Raw genomic sequence first — 26,590 nt, 5'->3', positions numbered from 1 at the left:
TGCGAAATTTCGCACGAACTTTCGCAACTTTGGACGCGAAATGTTACTTGCAGGGAACGCGAAATGAACTGTCGTACACACTTTCGTGAGATAGGGTCATGGCGTACGTGCGCTTGGCCCGCGCAAACTACGAAAATGTGCAGAACGCAAAGTTCGTGCAAAAATTCGTACACACTTTCGCAAGGACTGTCGCGAAACTTCGTTCGAATTTTCGTTTTGCAGAACCTCTCTACTGAACGTTTCTTTAGCAACATGACGGCAACTGAAACAGCAACAGAGAAAGTACCATCCATGTACAGCACATTCTTGCAGGTACTACAAACAGATTGCAGATCGTAATTCTTGCTTTGGCGGCACGAAACTTTATTTGGGGCAGTGCAATCTCGGTGGTACATGTACTCACAAATAATAAATCAAACAGCCCAGACTCGAGTAAACAAATCCAATCATACAAGTACGAGATCTTCACGAGACGAGACTGCACCCATTGGCTTGTTTCGTATGAAGCAAACAAGTTTACTGAACCTCTCCACAATGGAGATTTTCCTGATATGCGGAATTTATTTTGCAAACTCGGTCAATGGATCCTTGAACCTTTCCCTCCAGATTGGGAACTGCCAACGATAGTATGCCACTGACCAGTGCCTTACTTGTAATGTACCAATTTACAATGAATAATTATGAGTATTTCGACAACACATCTAACATAAGCCTTACCGTCAAGAAGGTGAACCCGCGTTCTTCGCACACTGTAGACAAGGGCAAAGAGATAAAAATGGATCTAAATCCGAATAAAATCAGCACACGTTTCCGTAAATGAAAGGGTGAGCATAAGCAAATGAATCGAAGGAAACCGGTCAACTCAGAGATCACCTGTCATCGAGTATTCCGTAAAAGGAGGCCTCGGCAGCGGAAAAGCTAAATTTAGAAAAGAGATCCTGTCAGCTTTTCCATTATTTATTGCATTCCGCCCAAAATCAGCACACTTTTCGTAAATGAAAGAGTCAACACAAGCAAATGAATCAAAGGGAACTGGTCAACTCACCTGTCATTGAGTAATATTCCGCGAAAGGAGGTCTCAGCAGCGCCGAAACGAAATAAGCCATGCCAGGAGACGAAATATCCGAAACAGCTCATACAAGAAGCAGTTCCAAAGGAGAAAGTTCCTCGCGCATGCACATCCAAACACGGACTGCACTGTACTGCAACACAATGTCTGCCGTGCAAGTGCAGAGCACGCGGCTACCACCCGTTGGTAGATCTAATACCGAGCACCTTACGTAGAGACTTACGTAGCCTAAGTGAAATACCGAGCACCTTACGTAGAAACTTACGTAGCATAGCGGTGTCGTTTTTCTTGCCATGTGAACACAATAACAGATAATAGAAAAGCTGACAGGATCGCTTTTCTAAATTTCGACCATGGGTCCAGTCGATTTTTTGTGATCTCCACGTGCGCAGCCAGCGAAGTGTAGCGTACATGCAGCGATACGCGTATATAGTATATTATATAGCCAGTAGACTTCACTGGCAATCCTGCATGCATGCAGTAGTCACGTACAGGCAGCGCAGGTATACACGTCACTGCATGCATGCAGTGGTACATGGTCGGGACTGTTGTACGCGTACCGTTCGAATCGAAGGGTCTGTAGACTCTGTACGCGTATCATATGACTTGAAACGATCGACAGTAACATTTCAAGTGGTGGAGCAAAAGGAGGAAAAACTGCCACTTTGCCTCCTTCCTTGTCGTTTTGTTTTATTTCGCGCTGGCTGGACTGTAGGTTTCCTCCGTAGCAGTACGAAGATAATGTTTGTGTTTGTCGTGTAGTTTGCCATGTTGCGGTGGAGCAAAAGGTGGAGAAACTGCCACTTGTCCTTCTTACCTTCCTTGTCGTTTTGTTTTATTTCGCGCTGGCTGGACTGTAGGTTTCCTCCGTCGCAGTACGAAGATAATGTTTGTGTTTGTCGTGTAGTTTGCCATGTCGCGACGTCTGCCAAAGAGGCGAGCGGCCGATCAGTTGCCATTGAGCTTGGCTTCGTTCCGCCATGTACGGCGCGAATGTGACGACACGGAGTCCCAGCCGGACGACAGTCAGAGAACTTCGCCTTCCGTCAGTTCGGAAAATGCTGCAGTCACGGCCTTAGTTTCTGCCTGTGCTGCAGCTTTGTACTTTGTAAGGCTCTAAACGCATTACCCTTTGTCTTATTGGCCAAGCAATGCAAGGGCTACCGTGACAATAAAGATTTTGCAACTCCCGGTGTACACGGCTGTTTTTTTTCGCGAAATTTGGACATTTAACAAGATGGCAGCCAAAAGTCTCGATTGGGCTGGATCGGCAAGGAAATTTGAATTTTCAAATTCTCAGCAGCCGATTTCGCTGTGGTTTTCGCTCGATTTAGAAAGCTACCAGGCCAGGTTTACCCGGAAAACAGGTATTCCGTGTTCCTCTTGAAACTAGCTTTCCGCTGGTACCTCACATGGCCAACTTCGTCTCAGGAACAGTTTGTTCCGCGTTGCACAAGTCAAGCCTTCTTTCTCGCTCGTTCCTTGATTCATCGTTGACATGCCTGCGTCAAGAAGCCCTTTCAGGAGTTTTCCCAGTCTAGCTTTCAGTTTTCCCAGGTAGAGGACTATCTTCTGGCTATCTTCACCAAGTTTTATCACGTCCCGTGCACAAACTTCAGGTCCCGTGCGTTCGATGCTGAGCTACCTTTTCATGCGATTTAGGGGACAGATGGCATGGCGCTGGAGTCGCTGTTGAGTCCAGGAGGCCGAGGCCTGGTGGAAACTGCCCAGTAGACATGTGGGGTATTGCTGAAAAAGGCAGCAAGCACGCAGATAGCCCCGAAATTGTGATGTAGATCCAATTGTGCGTGTGTGCGAGTGCATATCGGCAAATTTGAAAGTTGCACCCGTGATCCCGGCGAGGAGAAGCTGAAAATCAGTGCGTGCGTCAATATCCAGACTACCAGGGACAGCTTGGAGAGGTTCGAAAAGGTCAGGATGCTGGTTGACCACGGCAGGAGTTCCTTTTACCTTCCTTCTCTCTCAAATTGTCTGGATATTGAGTATCTCGCTCGAGCGCTTTCAAATATTAAATCCTGGTTTGACTTGCGAAATCGTGGAACCACACGGAGAGTGACATGAGTTTCATCCCAAAACGCGAACTCCCATCGTATTCACGAGGTTTGCACCGCGTTACGTAAATCGCACCGAACGACTCCATATTGTTAGATGTCCGTGCGCGAACAGCCGTGTGTAGTGAACGAACCGAAAACAGTTTGAAGCGAATTTAATTCTGTGCACTCGAAAAAATTTGAACCCCCCCTGAAAAATTCCTGGATCCGCCCCTGTATGGGGTCTCATGAGCTAGTGTGCCAAAGGGCGTTTAGTTGGAGCTTCAGTGCATCACCTTCGCCGAAAGAGGCCCTTTCTGAGATTTGGCCGATGGACTACCACAGCTTGTAGTAAAGTTGTACAAGCGGCTGAAAGCCGAAATTCAAAAAATAATTTTGAGTGCGCTTGGAGCTCCGGAGCACACCATGTAGCTAGTTGACATGATGAACTGATATTGATGTTCTTTCTTGTGTCCGTGGAACCGTGCTATCCCTGTGCCTTTGGTTTTGACCGTGAGTCTGTCTACCCCAACTACACTGTATTCAGTTTGATTTGGATTTTGTCCGACGACCATGGATTTCTGCCGCTGTGCCTCTAGACTGCTGCGTAGATTGTTGGAGCTGTGGTTTGCGGCCAAGACAAGGCACCACACTCACGACCGAATTCATGAAGAAAGCCGGGTACGAAGAAGAGAGTGGATTGCAACTGAGTTCAATAACGGCAACCGGCGGGGCAGAAAGCTCGACATCAGGAAACACCACCCGAACCATCGCGTCCATGCACACCGAACAAATAAAAAGAGCACGACTTCGCAATTCAGAATCCGGGCTTCCTTTGCTTCTTCATCAAAACTGAACACTAGAACAAGTACAGTTTTAGATCGCGAACGTTCTGCTCTCCAGTTTCTTGCAAACATTGGTGTGTTTCGAGATATTCAAAATTTGGCGGGTAAGAAAAACAAGCCATTCAAGCTTTGCACTCAAGGTCTGGTGTGACCGCGTCACAGGGATCACGCAAGCCAGCTGAGCGCCAGCGATAACAAGCCCAAAGTGGCTTGTTTCGGTGTGACCGGGGCCTAAGCACTCGTCATATTTGAGTAAAAAGCCGCTAGTCCATCAGCCAAGAACTCAGAAGTCGTCAAATTCAAGGACCCTGTTGCACTTAGAAATCGAACACCTGATTTGGGCCTCAATGGGGAGTTTAGGTACCCTAGAAACCGAATCCGTAAATAAAAAGAGTAAAGGACTTGCACGCTCTGCAGGGGGAAGTCGACAAAGTGACCTTTTTTGGCATTTCATCGACAGCAATTGTTGTGACCTAAACCCAATCTCCAATCAGTGCCATGCGCGTTTCAGGAATGAACTTTGAAATTTCTGTGAATTACGGGAGAAATCTTGGAAATCGATACGATTTTCGGTGTAAACCATTGCAGTTGCCGTACACGTGTGCCTGGATTCAAATAATTCAAAATGCAATAATTGCTGTTCGTCTACTTGTGGAGTGTTGTTCCATTACACATCTCTTTCGCTGTTCTATTTAATTGAGCATACGAATACATACCTTCAGGAGGATTACGATGAGCTAGTATTGAACTTAGTCTACTGTTGGGTTTCCGAAGTATGCACCCCGAGTCACGTCAAGCAGGTTTGAAGCGTAGTTTTTACTGTTTGCAAAAGTGATCTATGCTTCCACCCTGAATGGAATGGAAGAAGGTCCTGATCCCCGGCAAAAATAGAAACGTGGAGAGCTAAAAGTAAGGAATCTGCAGCGATGGATGTCCTAGGTAAGTCTTGTTACATACACCGGTAAATAGATGAGAGAATACCCACGAATCAAATGTAATAAATCCAAAAATAATAGATAAGAACTGAGTTTGAGCCTGAAGAAAGTCTTGTTATCAGTATGCATATACAATGTCATATTTCTGGACAGTTTGCAATTGTATAACTCATTTACGATCAGCTTGCTCACTTTCCAGGCAATCTGTGTACATTTACGTTGAAGTACGATCAAGATTACGCCTAACCCACAAATAAAATAACAAGTAGAATAATTCTCATGAAGCACAGCATATGAAAGAGCTCCCGATTAGGCACAAGGCATCAAGCATGCATGGGCCTGCACATGCAGTAAGATTATGTAATTTATATGAAAGTTCTCCGGCCGGTCTGGGCAGGACACGATTAAGTAGAATAACATTATAGGAGAGAGATTGCACTGGCACAATAGAATGTTGTGAGTTATTAAAGCACCCTCGGAAGCACATCGTATTAAGCTTCGCATGTGCCCGTCACCATTGTTAAAACATGTAGGTGATTCAATGTTCCAGTTCGTTTGATGAGAAATCTTCAGCTGATATGGTATCAGCTGTGTCGTTGCTATCTGTGCTGCCATCTCTGCCATCACTGTCTGACTCATCACTTTCTTCTTCCACAGTCACTGCTGTAAGTGCAGTCGCGGAAATCGACGTTGCCTGTACAAATACACGTACACCCAGACAGGAATGTTGTGAAGTAATATCTTACATTATGAAAGGCGTGTACATAATTAATGCATTCATAAACAAAACAATAGTAAGCCAGCAAGCATGGTTTCAAGAGACTACTTGCCTGTGTTTGCTGTACAGGTACAGGGCGATTCGTGCATGCCGTCAATGTGCATTTGCATACATCTGCACATGGCAAACCATTCTTGCGGCATTTGCATCTCCGATTGCTCATGCATCCTGTCTTGCAGCCACATGTGATAAGGTCACGGATATCCTTGGGGGTAGCCTCCTGAGTCATCCATTGAATTTGCAACATTCCTACAACGGGCATGTAAAATTTAATACAGGGACATGTGTTATTGAAAGGGGTTCACAGAGTTCCGCAAACAATTAATGATAATGAACAAGCAATGCAGCAATGTTGAAGTTCTTATTCTCATAAAATCATCTGTGTTTCCCAATAACATAATTTCACTAACCGCCTGACAGTTGCCTATATATGATTGAAAAGAATGACACATCATTGAGAGGCCTTACCATCGGATGATTGAACCCATCCATTTCCAACTGGAGTTGGCTGGACCAAGTCGTTGCGCAAAGCACCTCGCCAGACTGCTGCTTGGTAGTTTGCACGATGTACATGCTGCTTCAGTGCGTTCTGAGATGGTGGCAGTCGTTCTGGGGTGGTGGCATTAGCACACAGGAGCTTGTAGCGAACAGCATTGATTTCAGTTGAATCTGGAAAGCCATAGAGACGGCAGGTGAATGTCTCGCATGCTGCTAGGAGTGACGCATCCACGGTGAACGACTGACCAAGTCTTGACATAACAGAGGCAAGCACTTCGTCCGTCTTGATGATTGCTAGGCCACTGGACTTTCCTTTCCCCGAAAAGGCACTAACACTATCACAGCCAGTATACGCATGAAGACCAATAAGAGCATCCGATACGGCTGGGCCCAGTTTCTGAGCGATAGCATTGATATCCACAAGACGTGCTCGTTGTCTTGTTCCAGTCTTGAAAATCACCTGCAGGCAGGGAGCAGCGGCAATATAAAATGTGATATAAAGTCATAGCGATTTTGGTGATTTCCAGCACATAATTATTATCATGGAGAAATAGGCAAGTCCAAGGTAGACATATACTAGGAATCAGAATTGCATGATCCTCCATCAATTCAAAACTTAATCACGAGTGAGCAGAAACTACTACTTTGCTTTAGTATTAGGGTATTGACCAACAAACTGCAGTGCAAGGTCAGTTGCTTTTCTTACCTGCTGTTGAAGAGATGCACACAGCCCAATGGCTAGAACAGCCACATCTGTATCAGGGGAGGAGATGGCGACTGCTTCCTCTTGATGCTGAAAGCAGTGAGCTGCATGGAGTAGCAACCTACAGTCGGCTTCTTCATGGGGGGCAGCCAGCTGAGGTACATCCTCACGGTTGACGACTGTGTTTGACGCGTCAGCAACTTTCAGTAGCCAGCACCGTTGGCCAACAGTAACATAGACATGCCGGTTTGTTCCAAGTAGTGTTGCGAACTCTGTTGTCGAGGCCCAGTGGTCAGCAAAGAACTTGATGAGTTCCATCTTGTTTTGAGGATCACTGAGATAACGCTTCCATTGCTTCGGCGTCTCTTGATCGGGGCGCTGCACAAGCATGCGCAGTGGTTGGTTGGTCGATGCCCTTTTCACTCTCTCTGAAGACTTGATGGACAGTTGATGGTAGCAGTCAGAGACAAAGTCGACACGCTTGGAGCCAAAGCGAGTGAAGTTGGATATCAACTGCCTGAACACCAATTTGCTGAGGTCACCAAACGTACCGGGGACTGAAGTGTAGGATTGCAGGACTGCCATTGCGTCAATCAGAACTGCAGTGCCTTGAGGAACAGTCTCCAGAGGTGCAACATCTTTCTCAAGGTCAGAGAGCAGCTTTGACTTTGGAGTACTCACAGGACATCCGTCGGCTGTAGCTATTGACCAAGGCAGTGGACCTAGCTCAAATTCGACAAGGTGCTTGATGTCAATGGATCTGTGCTTGGCCAAAATAACGAGCGTCGTGAACAGCTGTCGTTCATTCTTCAAAGCTTGCAACTTTGATGATTTCTTCTTCTTCTTCTGCCCTGAAGTGCTGAACGTTGACAGACTGTGGGCAGGAATCTTGTCATAGAATGAAGCCGTCTTCTGTACCAAGCGTTCTTGGATAAACTTGGATACATCTGCTTCACCGATCGAGCCAGCATTTAGCAGATCATCATGTGCTTTTTCGGAACAAACAGTCCGAGACGAGAGCGATACAAGCTTGTCTCCGATGAATGGGTTTCCCCAGGAGTAGAGCAGTTCGCTTAGAGACACAAGATCCTGCTCATCTCTCTTCACCTGTGCCGTTCTCTCCTTGGTGACCTGCGTGGTGTGCAGCATTGGGCCAGCCAACTTGCTGCAGGCGCTCGTGAGGCTTGCTCGTTCATGGGTGGTCAGGATCCATCTGTGAACAGCACCAGGTTTCTTGCTGAATCCAACGATTCCGCCTCTCCCTTTGCTGTCTCTGTTGATGGGCTGTTCGATGGCCTGGTCCACCGGCACTCGGGCGAAGCTGTTGCGTGACCGCGAAACACAGAAGTCACCGCTGACAAGGGACTCTTGAGCCGATTCATGGCTTTCAGGCAAACACTCCATGTCGTTCACATAGTAGCTCCCATAGCGAGCGTAGTTAACGTGGTCGTACGCGAAAAACCATTTCAGCATCTGCCTGAAAGCTGTGAGGTGCAGCACCCAGTCACCATTGCGGCTCGCACGGATGAAGTCGAGCAGCAGACTGACCATCTCCATGTACGAGAGCCAGAAGCAGGCCATTGGTGAGGTCTTCTTCAAGTTGTCATTAAATGTGGTGAAACGTTCCTTGAGTGACTTGAAGGCGGATGTCTGTACACACTGTAGGCCTTCTGCGAAATTGCCAGTCTCTCGCATGGCGTCCAGCTGGCCAAGGAGGTCACTTGCAGCTTCATCAACATGGGGAGAATAGTCGTCTTCTAAGTGCTCCTCAAACAATTCCCAGTTTTGCTGCAACATTGCCTCAAATACCAGTTTGTGGCATCTGATTGCCCGGTTGTAATGCTTGCCTGCGAGGACCTGCTTGCAGGCATTTGGGCCAACCACACCGGCTTCTGTCAGCAGGTCGCCAAGACCCGCACCACCAAATCGTTTGCCCAGGACGACCATGAAAGCACACGCTGTGTGGAACGCACCTAACCGCAACACTACTTCACTGAACTCGTCCTTGTGCTTTGAAAGCACTTCCAGTGCCTTGGCATAGATTGCTTGATCACCGGTTATGATGCAATGCTGCTGGTCCAATCTCCGAGTTAGTGCCACAGAGCGACGGAGTACCTCCAGTATCGTGGAATGCTCTGTTGGAGGAGCTGGGATTACTGGCAGATACCCAATATTGGATGGCTGTCCCGGTTTGTTCTGGCAGTAGAGGTCTGCATTAAACTTAGACCACACCGGGATCGTCTGTGGCTCATCACTGGGCCGGCCAAATCTACTGGTGCTCTCTGCACTGCGAAGCAGGAACCAAAGAAAATCCTCACCGCTCAACCACTCCCGGCTTCTAGTTGGTGTGTTAGCAGTGGTAGTGACGGTGTGTGGTTCAGGTCTCGTTCCGATGATATACTGTGGGAACTCTTGCTGTACCACAGAAAGAGAACGGGCTGGCCTCTTCTTCTTACTGCTGCCCACAGCAGGTACAAGCTGTGGCTGTGCTGTGTCAGGGACATTACTTGCAGTGGGGTGCTGTATGACGATGCCGTTGGTGCAGTGGGTGGTGCCCATACCAGTCAGGGTCTCCTCCACCAGGTCGTTGTTATCCCAGCAGAAGAATACGGTGCCGTTCCCTGCCTTGATGTTGCTCGGGAGCGGAATATCCTCAGCTAGTGTGCGTTCAGCGATGCCAGTCTCGATCTCATGCAATTTGCTGTCCGAAACACCATGGCCAAATCGATTTAGCATTGACACTAACCGTGCACTGCGTGTTAAGTGCCTGGTTGCCATCGACAGTGCCAGCTGCTTGGGTGGGACAACGCGACCGTGCGACACAGCAAATACGATGTCCTGTGCAATAGCCATGACCTTTGACCGTGCTCTGTCATCAGCGGCATCCATTCGGTCACCTAAGCTACTCTCACCAGCGTTGCAAGCTTGAGGGCCAACAATTGTCCACATCAGGAAGTTAAACACTGAATCAGGGATCCAGGTCATGGACTTGGTGGGCGTGCACTGTGATATTTCTGGCACACTGGGGAGATGCTTGCAGGCATGCTCTATGTCACGGCGGAGTTTCATAGCCACGTGAAACAAGTCTCCCGCGGCGGGCTCCTGGGTGTGGCTATCAGAAGGTATAAATATATCCTCACCGGACCCATCGCTGCTCTCGTCTGCAGCTCTGCGCTTGGACGCAGACACACTTTTCCCCAGCACCGTGCATATCACACTTTCATCAAGGTCTCGTGCAACCAGGGACTCGCACTCCGTAACGGAAGACCGCACGAACATTACACCATCGTTGAAGTGGTTTCGCAACCGGTCCTTTAATAACGACGTACGGTAGTGGTGCGGTTGGCCACTCAGCTCATGTAGCTTTTCATTGTACGATTTTGGTCAGGTCACCCATGTCCATGGCACACAGTTGGGTTTTATCAGCAAGTCCATCTTCCACTTTCAGGACTATGCTGTCAAAGGCTTGCTGGTAGATGGTCTTCCGTGTCTCCTTAGTACTGGGTAGAGTTACGAAGTCTCTATAGCAGGTGAAGTGATACAGAAGCTCTGCAGCTATACAGTCCCTGGAGCCGTCCTGAACTTCAAGTAACACACGCTGGTCTCCTTTGATCAGTGCAGCTTCGTATATCTTGGTTCCCGCCTCCAGGGTTTGGCACTGCTTCAGATTCTCGCACTTATTTTTCTTTCTTTTATACTTCCTCTGGCAGAACAAGCAAACGTCCAAGTTTGTAGGTTTGAGTGACTGCCTTGTAGTTCTCTTCTCCATTACGACCAACTAGCAAACGCCATAGCTCTGGATGCTGACAGCAAACAGTTGCAAAGGCAAGGTTGCTTCGAGCTTGTTGCAACCAGATAGTAGTACAGTCACAGTTGTACTACTATCTTGTTGCAACATCGAGATTCAGTACTCCACACTCGTACATTGCAGTTGCAACCGAAGGAAAACAAGTTACTACAACAATTGTACTTCGAAGTAGTACAATTGACTGTAGTTATTTGAAAATGGCGAGCATCTTCATCTTCTTCCCGGTGCGCAAGTACGCATATAATTTGAATCTGTACGTGCTCCAAGCAAACTCACCTCCGCTCAAATTGACGGCGATTTATTCGCGAATTTAGCTCAATCGCCACGAAAAACCACACCAAATGTTGACAATAATCCACGTTTTTCAGTGAAGACGCATTGGATGTCCTAATAAAACGGATGGAAAACCTCGTAATGGCTGACGAAGAAGAAGAAAGTTTTCGAACTTCCGATGCGTATTGCGAACGGAGTGCAAGTGTTTCGCCAGGGAAAGTAGGCAGGTCGGATTCAGTGATGCTTTTGCTGTCGATTGATGTCACTTCCAGGTGTTCGTTTTGTAAGTGCAACAGGGGACTCACTTTGGCACCACTGGCTGATGGACTACGCCATGATGAGAGTTGAGACGTTGCTGACCGAACAGTGCACTGTGTGTACGTGTAGTCACTGAGTGCAACAAAAAGTTCAAAAACGCGGGAAAACGTTGTCTTTTAAAAAATCGCAAAAAACGTGGCCGCGGAATCACAATTTTCCCCGGGGTCAACCAGCACACGTTCTGTTTTGTCATGCATGATTTATGCTGTACGACTCGTGATCGTACATCGTGTACCACTACAGTACAAGTACCAAATCGGCCGCAATTTTACCACGATAATCCCGCAATATTTGACAAAATACGCAATATTCCCCGCAATTTGTGGCATTTTACCTCGCAACTTCTTCCGTGATATTTCCGAAATGTCTCCGCAAGTTTCTGGAGGGACAGGATGTACGAGTCGTGCAGCATAAATCATGCATGACAAAACAGAACGTGTGGTGCGCTGACTGTGTTCAACTGCCTGACAGGAGCTTGCAAGACAGCTTTCCTCCATCCTCGGACGACGCGAGCCTTATTTTGTGACTTGTCAGCCGCTGATTTACCCAGAAACTTCTCCATTCTGGTGTCGATCTCACAATTAAACTACTGACGAGCTTCAAGAACTATAACAACATTGAAGAAAGACTCGAATATTGCGTTTGCTTTTCGAAATATCGCGGTGCTTTTTTAAGTATCAAGGACAGTTTTCTACAATAACGAGGATGATTTTCAAATAAGGGGTCGTCCACAAATATCGATGTTTTTTTAGAGAAGATATTCGTTCGTTTGGGGGGGGGGGGGGGAGGGGTTTGGGCCCGGTTCGTCTCGTCTTTGCAGAAAAAAATATCGACTCTATCTATGGACGGGCGCTGTTCGACCATGTAGTTTATGACCTACACAAAGTGAAAGTCAACCTCGTGAGCATAGCCATGGCAAGGCTGTGCGACCGTGGCAACATAAACCTAGGTGTATGGTGAAATTAGAGTGGCAAGTGGTCACGTTTCATGAGGAAATTGAACTTCATTAAAAAATATCGATCTCTTGCATAAACACGTGTATGTTCGTTTTGAGGGGGGAGGGAGGGGGTCTAGGGAGAAATGAACAAATATCGTCTTGAAAAAACATCGATATTTACGGACGGCCCCTAACAAGGATATCACGGACTTTTGTTCAAATCGCGGAAAACAACGCGGCCGCGGAATCGCAAGTTCCTGGAGGGACAGACATGGAGCCCAAGAACGTCCAGCCTGAATTACTAAGAACACCACAGGCTAAAGTTGAGAACGGCGGTTTTGGTTTTCTGGGAGCTTGTGGGATACATATGAATGATTCAATATGACTTGTTTTTAATTTTAAAAGAATGTCCTAGGCTAACCCCTTGGAAAGAACGTTCTTGGACGCACGACTCCACTGTACCACACAACAACTCTCAAGATTTGAGGATCAAGGGGAAGCTACAGTAGAGCCATCAGCCGAACAACGCTGAGCCCAAGAACATCTAGCCTGACATGCCAAGAACGCCGTAGCCTAGAGTGGTGTTGGTATTCTGGTAGCTTTTCTGTCCCTCCAGGAAACCGCGATTCCACGGATGCAACAAATTTCGCGATTTTCGCCCAAACCCGCGATTTCCCGCGTTTTTTGTTGTTTTCTGCACTATATCTCACTTTTTTATGCACTTTTCACGCAGTGCTTTCCATGATCCTGTAGGTTATTTGCATAGTACGACTCGGACTACTCCCGAGTAGATAAACGATGCAACAAATTTCGTGATTTGGCCCAAATCCGCAATTTTCTGTGAATAATTCCGCGAATTCTTGGCAAGTTCTGCATCATTCCGCATTTTTTGTTGTTTTCTGCCGCAATTTCTTGCGCAAGTTTTCGAGAGTTTTTTCCCGCAATCCCACAGGGACAGGCTTTTGCAATACATAGGATTCAGTACCAATGGCAATTGTTCTAAGAACGTAGCCAAATTGCTGACAAGCAAGAACGCCCCGGGCTACATACAGGTGAATATCTCCTGTCGTAAACCGACACCACCGAGAAATCTCCTGAACTTGTGTCATCTTTCGTTCAGCTTGGCATTTTGACAAACTCATTACAATGAAAGGAGCTGTGCAACGTTCTGTTTATTATGATGACAAGAAAACGAAGTCGCACCAACCTCTTCTTCACCAAACTCGTGTGCATGAAGATATATTCGAACAAAGCAATCGGTCATGGTGTACTTGAAAGCAACTTTAAAAAAAAGGAAGTATAATGTACAAGGTTGGTGGAATACGCCAGCATATTCCAGTTACTGCTTTCCACCCGTTACACAAAGCAGCGCACCATACGAGACACAAAACCAAAAATTTCTATGTAATCAAGCGCAGGGTATTGCTGCTGTAACACATGGATCTCTTAAGTTGTACTCAAGCTTCTCGCAGTGGTTAAAAAATAAGGTTATGTCGGAGAACACTCAGTACACCGAATTTGTGGCAAAGGAAATATGGCTGAAGTTCACGCACACACACACACACACACACACACATACACACACACACGTCTTACTCATCTCAATGGCAATGCACTAGTCACAGCTTGCACGGGTCACCGACAGGACACAACATCCTTTAACCGCTCGCCAAGGCGAAGTTGCGCTGCGCGGGCAAGTTGCCGAAGTCGAATTCTGACCACCAGCAGAGAGATGACACCACTGGCTAGCCAGGAAAACTGCAGACAACACAACACCCACATCAGATAATGAGCAACGCAACCCAATGAATCAAACGACAAAAATTACAGAGATTATCGCACAGAACTAAATATATCAAAGTTGCAAACTGACTGAATAACTAGTCCCCAACCCAAACAAGCAGCTCTCTGCACAATTCCATCCAAACAGTTCACTCATTTTTCCATGTTCCACTATTGCTTTGTCACACAAAATGCAACATGTGGGTGCAGCGAGCACCCGGAACGATCGAATTGTGGCCGCATTTTCGTTGTGTGATGTGAAAAACACAAAAATCGAAAAGCGAGTACTAGTAAGTTAGCGCGCTATCAGAATAGCCCCCCTCCCCCCCCCCTCCCCTTGGCTAGAAACCTTATCAAGGGCACACTAACAAGGCAATTGTTAGATAAATGAGGACTGCAAAGAGAGAGAGAGAGAGAGCAGCAGCAACAGCAGCATTGCACTTAGGAATGCGATACGTACCAGGAATGCTAGATATCCTGCTGGAGGACCTTGCCATGGCGGTAAACAGCTGTGAACCAAGAACACAGCAGAGCTTGCACATTATGTGACGTGTACTTTAAACCTCCCTTACACACTCAACCAGACACTTCTTTCAGGGAGGTGGCTGGTATTTCGACGACTACAGGCATACGAATACATCACCATTATTCTTTGTGCAGTTACTCTGAATAGAAGACATAAAAAGAGTAGTGTTCAGATTTACAATCACCGTTCTGTCCCTGGGCTGTGTACTTCAAAAAAGTTCACACGCTGGCAATTGTAGTGCTGCATGTCTCTAGGGTTTATTGATTGTGCTGATTTCGACTCTGACTGAAATGACAGTTGGTAATGTCACGTGTGTCCAACAAAAGAAGTAAGAAACAGAATGCATTCTATGACCAGGACATGTCTACAGCATCATCATCATAGTCTTCAACAACAACATCATGTGAATTCCTGTAGCAATATTGGAATGCACTGCACACTTACCTGACATAGGTGTGGTTGAGAGTTGGGGAAGCACCTGGAGCCATCGGTGAGGTTGCTAAACTCGCATTCTCCTCGCATGAAACACGCTGGAAGTAGCCCGTACCATCGCAGTGATCCTCATGGATTTTCTGTGCCGGCCAGCAAAAACAGGAGATACACATCGAAGGGCTCACACACTGGAAAACTACACTGCGGAAGTATGAATTCAACATGGAGTTTTCATGGTGCGATGAGTTGGTTTCAAGTTGCCATGCAGTCTTCAATTCGGGATAAATTTGTTGCTGAGCGAGAGAGAGAAAGAGAGAGAGAGAGAAAGAGAGAGAGAGAGAGAGAGAGAGAGAGAGAGAGAGAGAGAGAGAGAGAGAGAGAGAGAGAGAGAGAGAGAGAGAGAGAGAGAGCAGCAGCAGCAGCAGCACATCACCGCAGGACCTGCCAAATAGCGCTGGACTACCGGTACATACCATTTCTAGATCAGAACACTGCTTGCATGGACTGTAGCTACAATGGTGAGATTCACGGGCATTTTGAATCAGCGGACGGGTTGGGTACCTGAACACATCTTTTGCTTTCCGAGATGGTAGGATGAAAGGCAAGCTGAGGCACAAAGCAAAGAAAAGATTGTAAAATAGTAGAACACCACACCCCACAGACTGGCACAGTCAAGTGAAGGCTGGATGTGTTAGTCGCCAACTGGGGCAGGTATTGCGGGCCTCACAGCACCACCAGCACGACAGGGATGGCATTCGCCACTGCTGCTATCAGCACCACGGTTATACATGGTGCTGGTACATGTACATACACCGGATAGGTAAATTAATTAATTAATATTACATAGTATGTAATTCTGGACAGGCATCCATTCACTTTTGGAGACTCCTTCAAAATATCTCACAAGCACAAAAGTTTGTACAACAGAAGTAGGGCGATTGCCGTACCTGCAGATGATGACAAGTTGCACTAACAGGACTAGCACGACGTTGGCTCGAGTAGCTCGGCACAAATAAAGCGACTTGGTCTCGGCTGTTGTCATACCCACACACTCAGTTTTCGATCACTCTACACAATGCATCTCATATCGAGGAACTATGAACTACAAGATGTTCACAGTCTGAAACCTTCTAATGAATCCGAGCGTCGTCAAAAGTAACAGCAACAGAACGGCAAGTAACAGTAGTACGGCTCACAGCCACTACAACGACAAGTACAAGTGTAGGATCTAGGAAAGTGCACACAATGAAAATTCTTTGACTGTTCATTTTCTTCTTGCTGCCGATTTTGATTTTGAATTATTTCTCCACGTTGCAACCTGACGTCATTACTATGCAATGACATGTTTCATGATGTTTTATGTTCACAAAATAATCTCATTCAAGAAATGAGTCACTTGACTTTTTCAGTTTTTGTTTTGAAATATTTCTGTCCTGTTCGCTTTCGAATTTCAGACAGACGTTTCAAACCTTTCGACCTGATCCTTTTGTTCGCTTTGTCACTTGTAGTTTATCTTCTTCACTTCCATTTGATCATGAATGCTCCACCGACTTTCGAATCGTTCCTGCTGCTCGAGGGAGAGAAGAAGCTGAGCATTGAGAAGGACACCAAAGTACCGAATGCTGCTTCTTTTCTAATCATGAAGGAGGATCACACACTGGGCAATGCGCTGAGAGCTCAGCTGCTGCGCGACCCCAAGGTGATATTTGCTGGCTATCGTGTGCCGCATCCCCTGGAGAACAAGCTAATTATTCGTGTGCAGACTACACCAGACTACACGCCACAGGAGGCTTTTAGCAACGCCATCACAGATTTGACCAGCGAGATCTCCTTGCTGGAGGAACGATTCAAGCAGGCTATCCAGGACAAGAGAGAGAATGAATAGAAGAGGTTTGAACTTACTCCCTGTACAGCATAACCCATGAAAGATATTTTATTAAAAAAATTGAATGGCCTTTTTGTAAATACAAGTCATCCTTTGTATATACATGTACTAGTATTGGCTGTGAACCCATTGCACATATTTCAAAGCCCATCGAATACCAAACACATATCCTCATTCTCTACTGTACATATCTTGAGAATTAGAAGCACACCGCACAAAATATACTGATCGAAATGCAATGTACAGTCAGTTAAGTCATGTTATTTTGAGACAGCTCTAGGTGAACCTTTCTTTTGTTGTGTGTTGGCAAGTTCGTTGTCAGTTTTTTTACGCGATCATTTCAGCGTTGATTGTACCCATCGCATAGTAACTGTATGTAAAGCGTTATCTGCTGTGCGTGTGTATGGTGTGTGTGTGGTGGTGGTGATGGTGTGTGTGTGTGTGTGGTGGTGGTAGTGGTGGCGGTGGTGGTGTGTGTGTGCGTGTGTATGGTGTATGGTGTGTGGTGGTGGTGGTGGTGGTGTGTGTGTGTGTGGGGTGTGTGAAACCCAGTTGATGCCTACACGTTGCCACACTTGTGTCCATGTTTAACAATAATTTACTTGACAATCTGATGCAACAGCCACTGCAGCCTATTGCAGATACCCAGCTACTGCCTATGTTCATACGTTGTATTTGTTGCTGGCAGCAGTCTTCGCTTTGCTGGCAGCTGTGATCATGGTGATGGGGTGATCATGGTGATAGGGTAGGAGGGGTGTAGCAGCGTCACTAGCCACACTCTATGAGAATAAAATTGTGGTCTGCACTCGATGCAAACTGGCCGATGATATGATACAAGTTTGCATTGAAGACCCAGTGTACACCAGGGAGTGCTCCCTGGTCACGGTGGCTGCTCACCATCCTGTCGTGCTGGGCCCTACCTACTCCGCCTCTGCTGCTCACAGCTACTCGCGGTTCAGCGTGTTGTTGTATTTGGTGGTGGTGCGGGTGGGGGTTTGCAGCTTGCCTCCCTTCACTTTTACTAGACTAACACTTCGTCCATGTACTGTCTGTCAGCTAACTGAAACTTACAGTCTTGTACATGTTTTCATGGTGACAGCGTGAACAAGGTGAGGACGGAATACTAGTATGGGAAACAGTGCTCCTGACTACAACCATAGACAGGTTCAACCGTTGGTAGAGTCTCGGTCTTGCGACCATTTGAACCGTATGGGGCTATTGGGGCATTATATACCAGGCTTGTACATTGTACAGAATTTATTTTTCATTGCTACCAGGTTCGGCCTCATTTCCTCTGTGCTGCGCTGACGAGTTCACAAAGGACGAAACAGTTCTGTTCGCAGATTGAGTATCAGGCTTGTACATGTACTTTACGAGCGATAAAATAGCAATAAATTAAATTATTTATCATGACATCAGAAGAGATCAGAGACACACAATGACATGGAGTGTAGAAAGCTGTAATTTCAATATCAGGTTTCCGTCTCGGCCTGGGAAGGACCTCCGGATCGCGGACTGTCCGGAGGGCCAGGGACTTATCGACTCTGACTCCCCAACCCCCGATACGACTCGCCCGAGTGATCTGAGCTAGCCGCACAATGCATGCCACGCCGCGCCGCACCCATCTTTCTAGCTAGCCAGTGACGTAGCGCACGTTGACATGGTGAACTGTTTTCTGCGTAAATGCCGGCTTCACATATTTTTTACGCCGGTTGCAGCTAGTGCAGAGACTTCGCGAGAAGATTTTGCTTCTTGTCAAATCTCGTTGTGATTTTGGCGTTGGAGGGAGTCGTTCATCGTGAAGCTCTCTGCTGAAAGATCATGGCTTCTGCCAGTCGCCTGGCGCATTTGCCGGTTGGCAGTGGGTATCGCTCCTCTTTCAATGGTTTGGTTGTCACGGTGTTTGGAGGGACTGGTCACATTGGTAGACATCTAGTCAACCGTTTGGGTCGCGAGGGTACACAGATCGTGACTCCTTGCAGGAGTGACGACTATTACGCCAAGGACCTGAAGGTTTGTGGAGATTTGGGAGCAGTGCGAATCCTTCCGCTGTCGCTCAATGATGAGAAGTCAATCTTCGACAGTGTCAAGTACTCTGATGTTGTCATCAACTGCATCAATCGGCAGTACAACCGTCAGCTTGGAAGGTGCACCATGGCGGAGATAAACGTGGACGGGGCTGAGCGTATTGCGCGCATCTGCCGCGAGGCTGGCGTTGAGAGATACGTGCAGATGAGCTCCGTGGGAGCCAGCGAGGATCACCCATCGGAGTACATGCGTACCAGGGCGGCAGGGGAAGCAGCTGTGCGAGGTGCATTCCCCGACGCGACCATTGTACGGTCGTGCGGCCACATTGGATACTTTGATCGCACGCTCAAGTTCATCCGCTCCAACTGGTTTGCCTTGTTAGGCTTCAAGCCGGTCGTCGGTGGAAAGTACCACACCACCGTCAAATATCCTGTTGCTGTGCCGGATGTTGCCAAGGGCTTGATCGCCGCAGCGATGCAGTCGGACGCGGCCGGCCGTACGTACGAGCTCATTGGACCGGACAAGCTGACGGTGGCGGAGATGTATGACCTAGTGTTTGCATCGCTCTTCAAGCTCTACATGCCAATGCCCGTCCCAGAGCAGCTGCTCCGCTTGTCCGTACTGGCACACGAGTTCTCGGCCCGCGCTCCGTTTTTCTCACGAGACGAGATCACGCGCCTCTATTGCAGCGAAGAGCCTACGCCTGGCGTGCCCGGATTCGAGGAGCTCGAAATAGTGCCAAGCTCCGCGAAGTTCATGATCGTCGATGCTCTGCGCATGTACAGATCTCACTACTACGAGAAGGTCTCGTATGAAGATGTCATGTTCGAGCAGCAAAAGAGTTCCTCAGGATAAAAAAAGTTGATGATAGTAATGGTGGCAAAGATCTCGTCGCAGCTGTTGCTCAGATAGTGCATCATAACGCCAGTGCGGTCTCAGGTCACATCCTTATTGAAAAGTTCTGCCTTCCCACGCTGTACACTGTACATAGTATTTATGACTCGGCCGGTCGGCGCCGTTTCCCCTCTCTGTTGACTGCCTAACTTGGGCAGCGGTATCCCTCATACCCTTTGGATGCCGGAGAGAATCAATAGTGCTCACACCATGTCACCATGTGTCCATGTTGCACTCAGTTTTTGCTTTAGGTTTGCTGCAACTGGTGGTCAAGATTATTATGCTAAAAATGCTACTGCTCGGATCTTTGAATTCGGCAGCATTTCTCAAGTTAGGTTTGCATCATTTTATTATTTTTTGCTTTTTAATTTCCATGACATGACCCAGTGATGGCTGACTTGTACAGTTTATCCCCATGTCTTCTTTGAGTATTGTTTTGCAATTTTGAATAATTGTATTTAGTAGTGTCAGATAATATTTGCTTCAATAAAGCGGGCATAAGCACGCTGTGAATGTAGTGAAATCATGGTAACAATCAAAATGTTGTAACGTTAGTACTTTGAAAGAGAGAGAGTCCATCCGAGTCCATTCTTGCACGCCTGATGCGTTCGGTTTTGCTTGATTTTTGTTCGCTTAGCTTCCCCTTCCAAAAGAGAGAGAGAGAGAGAGAGAGAGAGAGAGAGAGAGAGAGAGAGAGAGAGAGAGAGAGAGAGAGAGAGAGAGCTCGGAATATGATATTTGAACGATTGTGTTCGAGTTCCACTCTGGCCCTGGGGTTATGAATTCGCACTACCACTGGTATGGCCAAGAGTACATAACCCCTGGGGCCCGTGGGGGTTATGTACTCTTGGTATGGCTCACACTGCCATCTCGGTGGCTTGGTCACACACACACACACACACCTCAGGGGCGTGCTCGGCCCCCCAACTAAAGGGGTGCACGGGAGCCGAGGGGAGCCCCCTCCCCCCCGGCAATTTTCTGCAATTTGTTTGCAACCTTTCTTGAATTTTAGAGCATATTTGCATACATTACAATTGCAATTACCCAGATTGAAAATTTTTGGGGGGTGCACGTGCCCCCCGTGCCCATCGCCGAGCACGCGCCTGCACCTCAGAGGCCTTTGATGTGTAGATTGTGCACTGTGCATGGTATACACTGCAGTTGCTGCTGCTATACTGCACAGGGACGGCAGACACGCTACGGTCAGTACGATTTTGACTGAAATCTTCAGCTGGCCACCCCTTCCCAGTATTAATTGTACTTCAGATGGCTGTCCATGCTACCGTAAAATACCTACCGACGCCCGTTGATGCACCAAATCAATTGTCGGGATGAGAACGACGTCCAAGGCGTAAACCCCGGTTGCCCGCCCATCAGACACGGCAATTGGACATTATGGTAATTTGTAGCCAGGCAGTTGTACTTGTAAGTTGTAAGTAAGTTGTAGCATAGCTGCAATACGGGATGTTCCAGTAGGTGCAAGTGAGAATTTCGTACGAATTGAACTTCGAATTTGCATGAAACCTTTTTCGCACGGGAATTTACTTGGAATTACCAGTAATTATACAGGGTTTTGTTCGAAATCCTGCCAGGCGCCGGCGCCCGCCGCGCCGCCGTTGATGTGGCCGTGGTGGCGCTCCTCCGAGAGAGTGACTGTTTCTCAAAAAATCTCTTTGACAGCTTTCTTCGTCCGCCCATGCTAAACTGAGAAGAGAAAGTGCTGCGGGTGAAGTAGCAAACTTTGAGACTCAAACCTCGATGCTCATTTCTGTGCTTTGTGAGCAACGTGAGCGTGTAGCCTGTCTTCTGTTGTAGCCTTGAAGGTCCTGTAGTTGAACTCGATAAGTCCGTGTTTTTGAGACTGTGTTGTGAAAAGTAACAGCAAAGTAACTAGTTCTGTTACAAAAATTGAGATCTACGACCGTGCTGTGGGAAGCTGAACAGTCTACTTGGAGTATGGCGGGAAATTCTAAAATGTCCACTAACCCTTTGAATAATATTCCTCACCCGAATGCACGTAAGTCATTAGTTGTGTCTACGATTGCCCAGTTTCACAGGGTCTGAAACGAATAACGAACATGGTGTTGTTTCGTGGCAAATGACACACTAATTATTATGTATGGAAAAGAAAAAGAACCAAGGAACTACAAGTGACGCTATAATGTCCACTAACACCACCATCAGAGTTAATTATTATTTGGCGCTTATTTATTTGAAACCGAGAAATTGTGTATCTACTATAGTATAAAATTAATATGTTCAATTACTCTTTCTCTCCGGGTAGCCAAAACTAGGAATATGTAGTACAGTTTAGTAGATCCAGATCCTCATGGTACAATGCGTCAACCACACCAATCTCCCGGTTATATCAACTTACTTGGAGTCCAGAGATTTTGTGGTTGGCGTGTGGTCCAAAATATTCAAGTGCACGCCACGTGCATGTGTGTGTGTGTGTGTGTGTGTGTGTGTGTGTGTGTGTGTGTGTGTGTGTGTGTCTGAGGTGAGGTGTGTGTGTGTGTGTGTGTGTGTCATTGGCAGTGAGCAACAAGTACAGTGTGTGTGTGTGTGTGTGTGTGTGTGTGTTTGTTCTGTCTGCACTGCAGTATTGACGTGGGGCACGACTGCCTGCCTGCTGGTCGTAATGCTAGTCCTTGGCCTGCTGGTGTACTTGCCGCTCAGAAAGCGCCGTGCCAACAGTGGTCGTGCGGCCGCCATACAACGGCGCTCGGTTGACATTCAGATACGGGATGCCGATCCTTATGTCAACGGCGGTCGTGCCTCCGCAGGGAGCTCCCCACCCGCACCGCACCGTCATCGGCTACCTCGTGTCGGTGCGCACGGAGCATACACGCCACTGCGGTCCGACACCGATGCCGGCTACTCACCGGCGCGTCAGTACATGGGCAGTGAGGAGAATGCACTGCGCTTGCAGCGCGCGGCCGACTTAACCAACGTGATGAACACAGCCGACGCTTGAGTATGTGATAGTGCGCCGCTGTTACTTTACTGCTCCTCAACTTGATGGTGAGCCTCTGGTCAAGCACTGCCACAGAAGGTGTGCTTCGATTGGCTTGTGAGTTGCAAATGAATGATGTCATCATGATGGAGCATCTCAATGATGATGTCGTTATGAGGCATCATGAGATCTGATGACATCAGCTATGGCACCCTGACCTATGATTTCTAGCTACTGAGTACTGTGCAATAGGAATGTGCTGTCCTAGCCGTTGGCAAGTGTGCGTGGCATAACAGCTTGGATGTTTATGCACCCAATCTATCATGACTCGTTGCTGGACTTTTGTCAGCTATTTCACCGCAGTAGTGAGTCGTCGGCACGTGAACAAGCAGTTTGGGAATGGGCAAAGCTGCTTTGGCATCATAATGGTTCCCGGAACCCTTACATACTGTTGACAAGCATGCCGTGTTGGAGCTTTATCACGGTTTATCTAATGTGCCCGCACACACATCTTGCCTTGCGACTGCTTGCTGTGCTGGCTGTATGATGCATGGATGCTGAGGACGGTCCAGTTTTCGGCAGGATGCTTGAAAATCCACTTCCATGCCCTGTCCACACGCCATGTCCACACGCCATGTCCACACGCCGTGTCCGAGTGCTGTCAGTGCACTGTACGTGTACTAGCAGCGCAGGTACCAACTTACATGATGAATAAATCCCAGATTTGGACAGCCTGGAACTTCTCTGTTTTAAATCCCAGAATATTATTCTCTTCTTTTTTATTCGTACCTGTGTCTCGAGAACGCTCGCTTTTCATGCCATTCTGACGCCATGCTTTGCTGCTAATATGTTTTATATCATGTTTTCATTTTTTTTATCATTGGGAATTTTTTTTATCTGTACTAATGTACTATAACATACACTGTCCCTGCAACGGCAACTCTCAGACAAATGTCCTGTATGTGTGCATGTGATTGCCACGGTACTATTCGCGACAGCGTCCAGCGTCCGGGGGTATAGGTTGACCGCTGCATGCTCCAATCCAGCGCAGACGTCGGTCTCTCAAGTACCCAAGCCGCCGTTGGACACATTGACGCAAACCTTTGGAGAAGATTCAGGTTAGAACGTGCCGTGTAGACATTTTCCTACCTTGGCAGTTTCTCTCTACTCTGACCGAGGCGGTACCAAAAACGAACAAACAATAGCTACAATTTAACTCGGGGATACTGAGCCAACATAAATTGTAGAAAGGAGAAGGGACATACTATGGGGGTGTGTTGGAGCTAGGTGTCAGGATGGTGAACGTCTCAGTACCCTGTCAGTTTTCTGCCTAGGTGTTGCACTTTCTGACCGTACGTTATCCAGTTAGAGTGGTTGGCAGTTGCTCATCACTCGTGTCCTTGAGTCCTTTCTCCTTTCTACTCGTACAGTAGGTACACTGTAGAAAGATTTCACACATGACGGCTTAGTTTATCTACTGTATAAGCAGAAATATTCGTCTGGAATTTAATTTCGTCTTTTTCGTCCAAGGAGCTTTTGGACTAAATTAAATGTAGGACGAATATCGATTTGTCCAGCTTTTCTATACACTCTTATGATCCATGGACGAAATTTTCAACCGGACGAACTCCTTTTCTTTGGAGTTGGACGGAATTATTGACCGACGAAATTTTCTCTTTAGCTGCAACTTTGCTTTGGTACTGTGTCTATTGTGCGAAGGCAGGACAGAGGACAACTGCCTTGGTCAGACTATGAAGAAGTGGCCACTGTTTATAATGTTGAGTTGCGTTTTTATATTATCTGTCCTTTTGTGGTCTCTGTCTGCTCGCGCACTGGTCCGTTCTCTGCAACCGGTCTCTTTTGTCATATTGAGTACAGTGTAGTGCGAGGTAGTTCATCGAACCCTTACGTGGGTGGCTGAAAGAAGGCGTTTATGGATACCTCGACTGAGTGTCAAGAGTGTGCTGGGAAAGGTGCGTTTCACAAGACTGGAGTGCACGCTGACCAAGCTTGCTTTTAAGCACCAGCGAGTACCGGTACTAGAAACCAGTTTTTTTTCTTTCAGTTCTCCCTGCCCCTGGTGTGAACTAGTTACTTTGACTCTAGCTTCCAGGACGTGAATGGAAAAATCTGATAAAGTGGCACTGATTCTGCGCATACAAGAGAAATCAGGTGCATGCTACCACACGCAACTAAGGACACATTGCACCGAGGCAGTATTGCAGAGGGTACCGAAATTTAGAAAAGCGATCCTGTCAGCTTTTCTATTATTGTGTTCACATGGCAAGAAAAACGACACCGCTATGCTACGTAAGTTTCTACGTAAGGTGCTCGGTATTTCACTTAGGCTACGTAAGTCTCTACGTAAGGTGCTCGGTATTAGATCTACCAACGGCTGGTAGCCGCGTGCGGTGCACGTGCACGGCAGACATTGTGTTGCAGTGCAGTCCGTGTTCGAACGTTCGAACGTTCGGATCCGCGGATGTGCATGCGCGAGGAACTTACTTCCTTCTTTGGAACTGCTTCTTGTATGAGCTGTTTCGGATATTTCGTCTCCTGGCCTGGCTTATTTCGTTTCGGCGCTGCTGAGACCTCCTTTCGCGGAATATTACTCAATGACAGGTGAGTTGACCAGTTCCCTTTGATTCATTTGCTTGTGTTGACTCTTTCATTTACGAAAAGTGTGCTGATTTTGGGCGGAATGCAATAAAATTAATAATGGAAAAGCTGACAGGATCTCTTTGTTTCCTTCGATTCATTTGCTTATGCTCACCCTTTCATTTACGGAAACGTGTGCTGATTTTATTCGGATTTAGATCCATTTTTATCTCTTTGCCCTTGTCTAGAGTGTGCGAAGAACGCGAGTTCACCTTCTTGACGGTAAGGCTTATGTTAGATGTGTTGTCGAAATACTCATATTCATTGTACTGTACATTGGTACGTTACAAGTAAGGCACTGGTCAGTGGCATACTATCGTTGGCAGTTCCCAATCTGGAGGGAAAGGTTCAAGGACCCATTGACCGAGTTTGCAAAATATATTCGCATATCAGGGAAAATCTCCATTGTGGAGAGGATCAGTAACTTGTTTGCTTCATACGAAACAAGCCAATGGGTGCAGTCTCGTCTCGTGAAGATCTTGTACTTGTATGATTGGATTTGTTTACTCGAGTCTGGGCTGATTTATTATTTGTGAGTACCGCCGAGATTGCACTGCCCCAAATAAAGTTTCGTGCCGCCAAAGCAAGAATTACGATCTGCAATCTGTTTGTAGTACATGTACCTGCAAGAATGTGCTGTACATGTATCGTACTTTCTCTGTTGCTGCTTCAGTTGCCGTCATGTTTCTAAAGAAAGGTTCAGTAGAGAGGTTCTGCAAAACGAAAATTCGAACGAAGTTTCGCGACAGTCCTTGCGAAAGTGTGTACGAATTTTTGCACGAATTTTGCGTTCTGCACATTTTCGTAGTTTGCGTGGGCCAAGTGCACGTACGCCATGACCCGATCTCACGAATTTTCCTACGACAGTTCATTTCGCGTTCCCTGCAAGTTTCGCGTCCAAAGTTGCGAAAGTTCGTGCGAAATTTCGCACTTCATGAAGTAGGACGAAAGTTTGTACGCATTTTCGTTTTGCAGAACCTCTCTAGTTACTCATTTGTTTCACATGAGACCAGTCAATGAGTTGGTGTGACTTAGAATCATCTTTCGCTGTAGAAGAAATCTATTCGTATGTCTATTGGAGAAATAATTGTATTCACTGGGGGGGGGGGGGGGGGGGGGGGAATAGGTTAAGACAAACTCACAGAATAAATACCATTGGTCCCTTGGTGTTTGCTGTGTTGTTTTAGAAAATCGTGGACTAACAGTTTGAAGTC

At 47.0% G+C, this 26,590-nt stretch overlaps 4 protein-coding genes and 1 long non-coding RNA gene across 5 annotated transcripts; 3 read left to right on the top strand and 2 right to left on the bottom strand.

Moving 5' to 3' along the window:
* Positions 1–5,732: 5,732 nt before the first annotated feature.
* On the bottom strand, positions 5,733–10,719 carry LOC135816571 (uncharacterized). The gene is made up of 2 exons (XM_065329765.1): positions 6,147–10,719; positions 5,733–5,927 (listed from the first exon to the last, which is right to left on the bottom strand). Exon 1 carries the CDS (start codon positions 10,156–10,158, stop codon positions 6,817–6,819), a length of 3,342 nt encoding a protein of 1,113 aa, XP_065185837.1. The 5' UTR covers positions 10,159–10,719; the 3' UTR covers positions 5,733–5,927; positions 6,147–6,816.
* A 2,643-nt stretch (positions 10,720–13,362) lies between these two features.
* On the bottom strand, positions 13,363–16,244 carry LOC135817143 (uncharacterized). The gene is made up of 5 exons (XM_065330265.1): positions 15,903–16,244; positions 15,429–15,561; positions 14,968–15,095; positions 14,458–14,506; positions 13,363–13,973 (listed from the first exon to the last, which is right to left on the bottom strand). The coding sequence occupies exons 1-5, from the start codon at positions 15,995–15,997 to the stop codon at positions 13,851–13,853; spliced, it is 528 nt and encodes a 175-aa protein (XP_065186337.1). The 5' UTR covers positions 15,998–16,244; the 3' UTR covers positions 13,363–13,850.
* Positions 16,245–16,350: 106 nt separating this feature from the next.
* LOC135817142 (DNA-directed RNA polymerase II subunit RPB11-a-like) lies at positions 16,351–17,505 on the top strand. The gene has a single exon (XM_065330264.1). It carries the CDS (start codon positions 16,490–16,492, stop codon positions 16,838–16,840), a length of 351 nt encoding a protein of 116 aa, XP_065186336.1. The 5' UTR covers positions 16,351–16,489; the 3' UTR covers positions 16,841–17,505.
* Positions 17,506–18,556: 1,051 nt separating this feature from the next.
* LOC135817141 (NADH dehydrogenase [ubiquinone] 1 alpha subcomplex subunit 9, mitochondrial-like) lies at positions 18,557–20,365 on the top strand. Its single transcript, XM_065330263.1, has one exon. It carries the CDS (start codon positions 18,662–18,664, stop codon positions 19,721–19,723), a length of 1,062 nt encoding a protein of 353 aa, XP_065186335.1. The 5' UTR covers positions 18,557–18,661; the 3' UTR covers positions 19,724–20,365.
* A 986-nt stretch (positions 20,366–21,351) lies between these two features.
* On the top strand, positions 21,352–23,638 carry LOC135817140 (uncharacterized). The gene is made up of 2 exons (XR_010553515.1): positions 21,352–21,779; positions 22,366–23,638. It is a non-coding gene; the product is annotated as an uncharacterized LOC135817140 (long non-coding RNA).
* Positions 23,639–26,590: the final 2,952 nt, after the last annotated feature.

Source organism: Sycon ciliatum, chromosome 5 (assembly GCF_964019385.1).
Source record: "Sycon ciliatum chromosome 5, ocSycCili1.1, whole genome shotgun sequence".
In the NCBI taxonomy this organism is placed as follows: Eukaryota; Metazoa; Porifera; class Calcarea; order Leucosolenida; family Sycettidae; genus Sycon; species Sycon ciliatum.
This window is presented reverse-complemented; position numbering and strand designations above follow the sequence as displayed.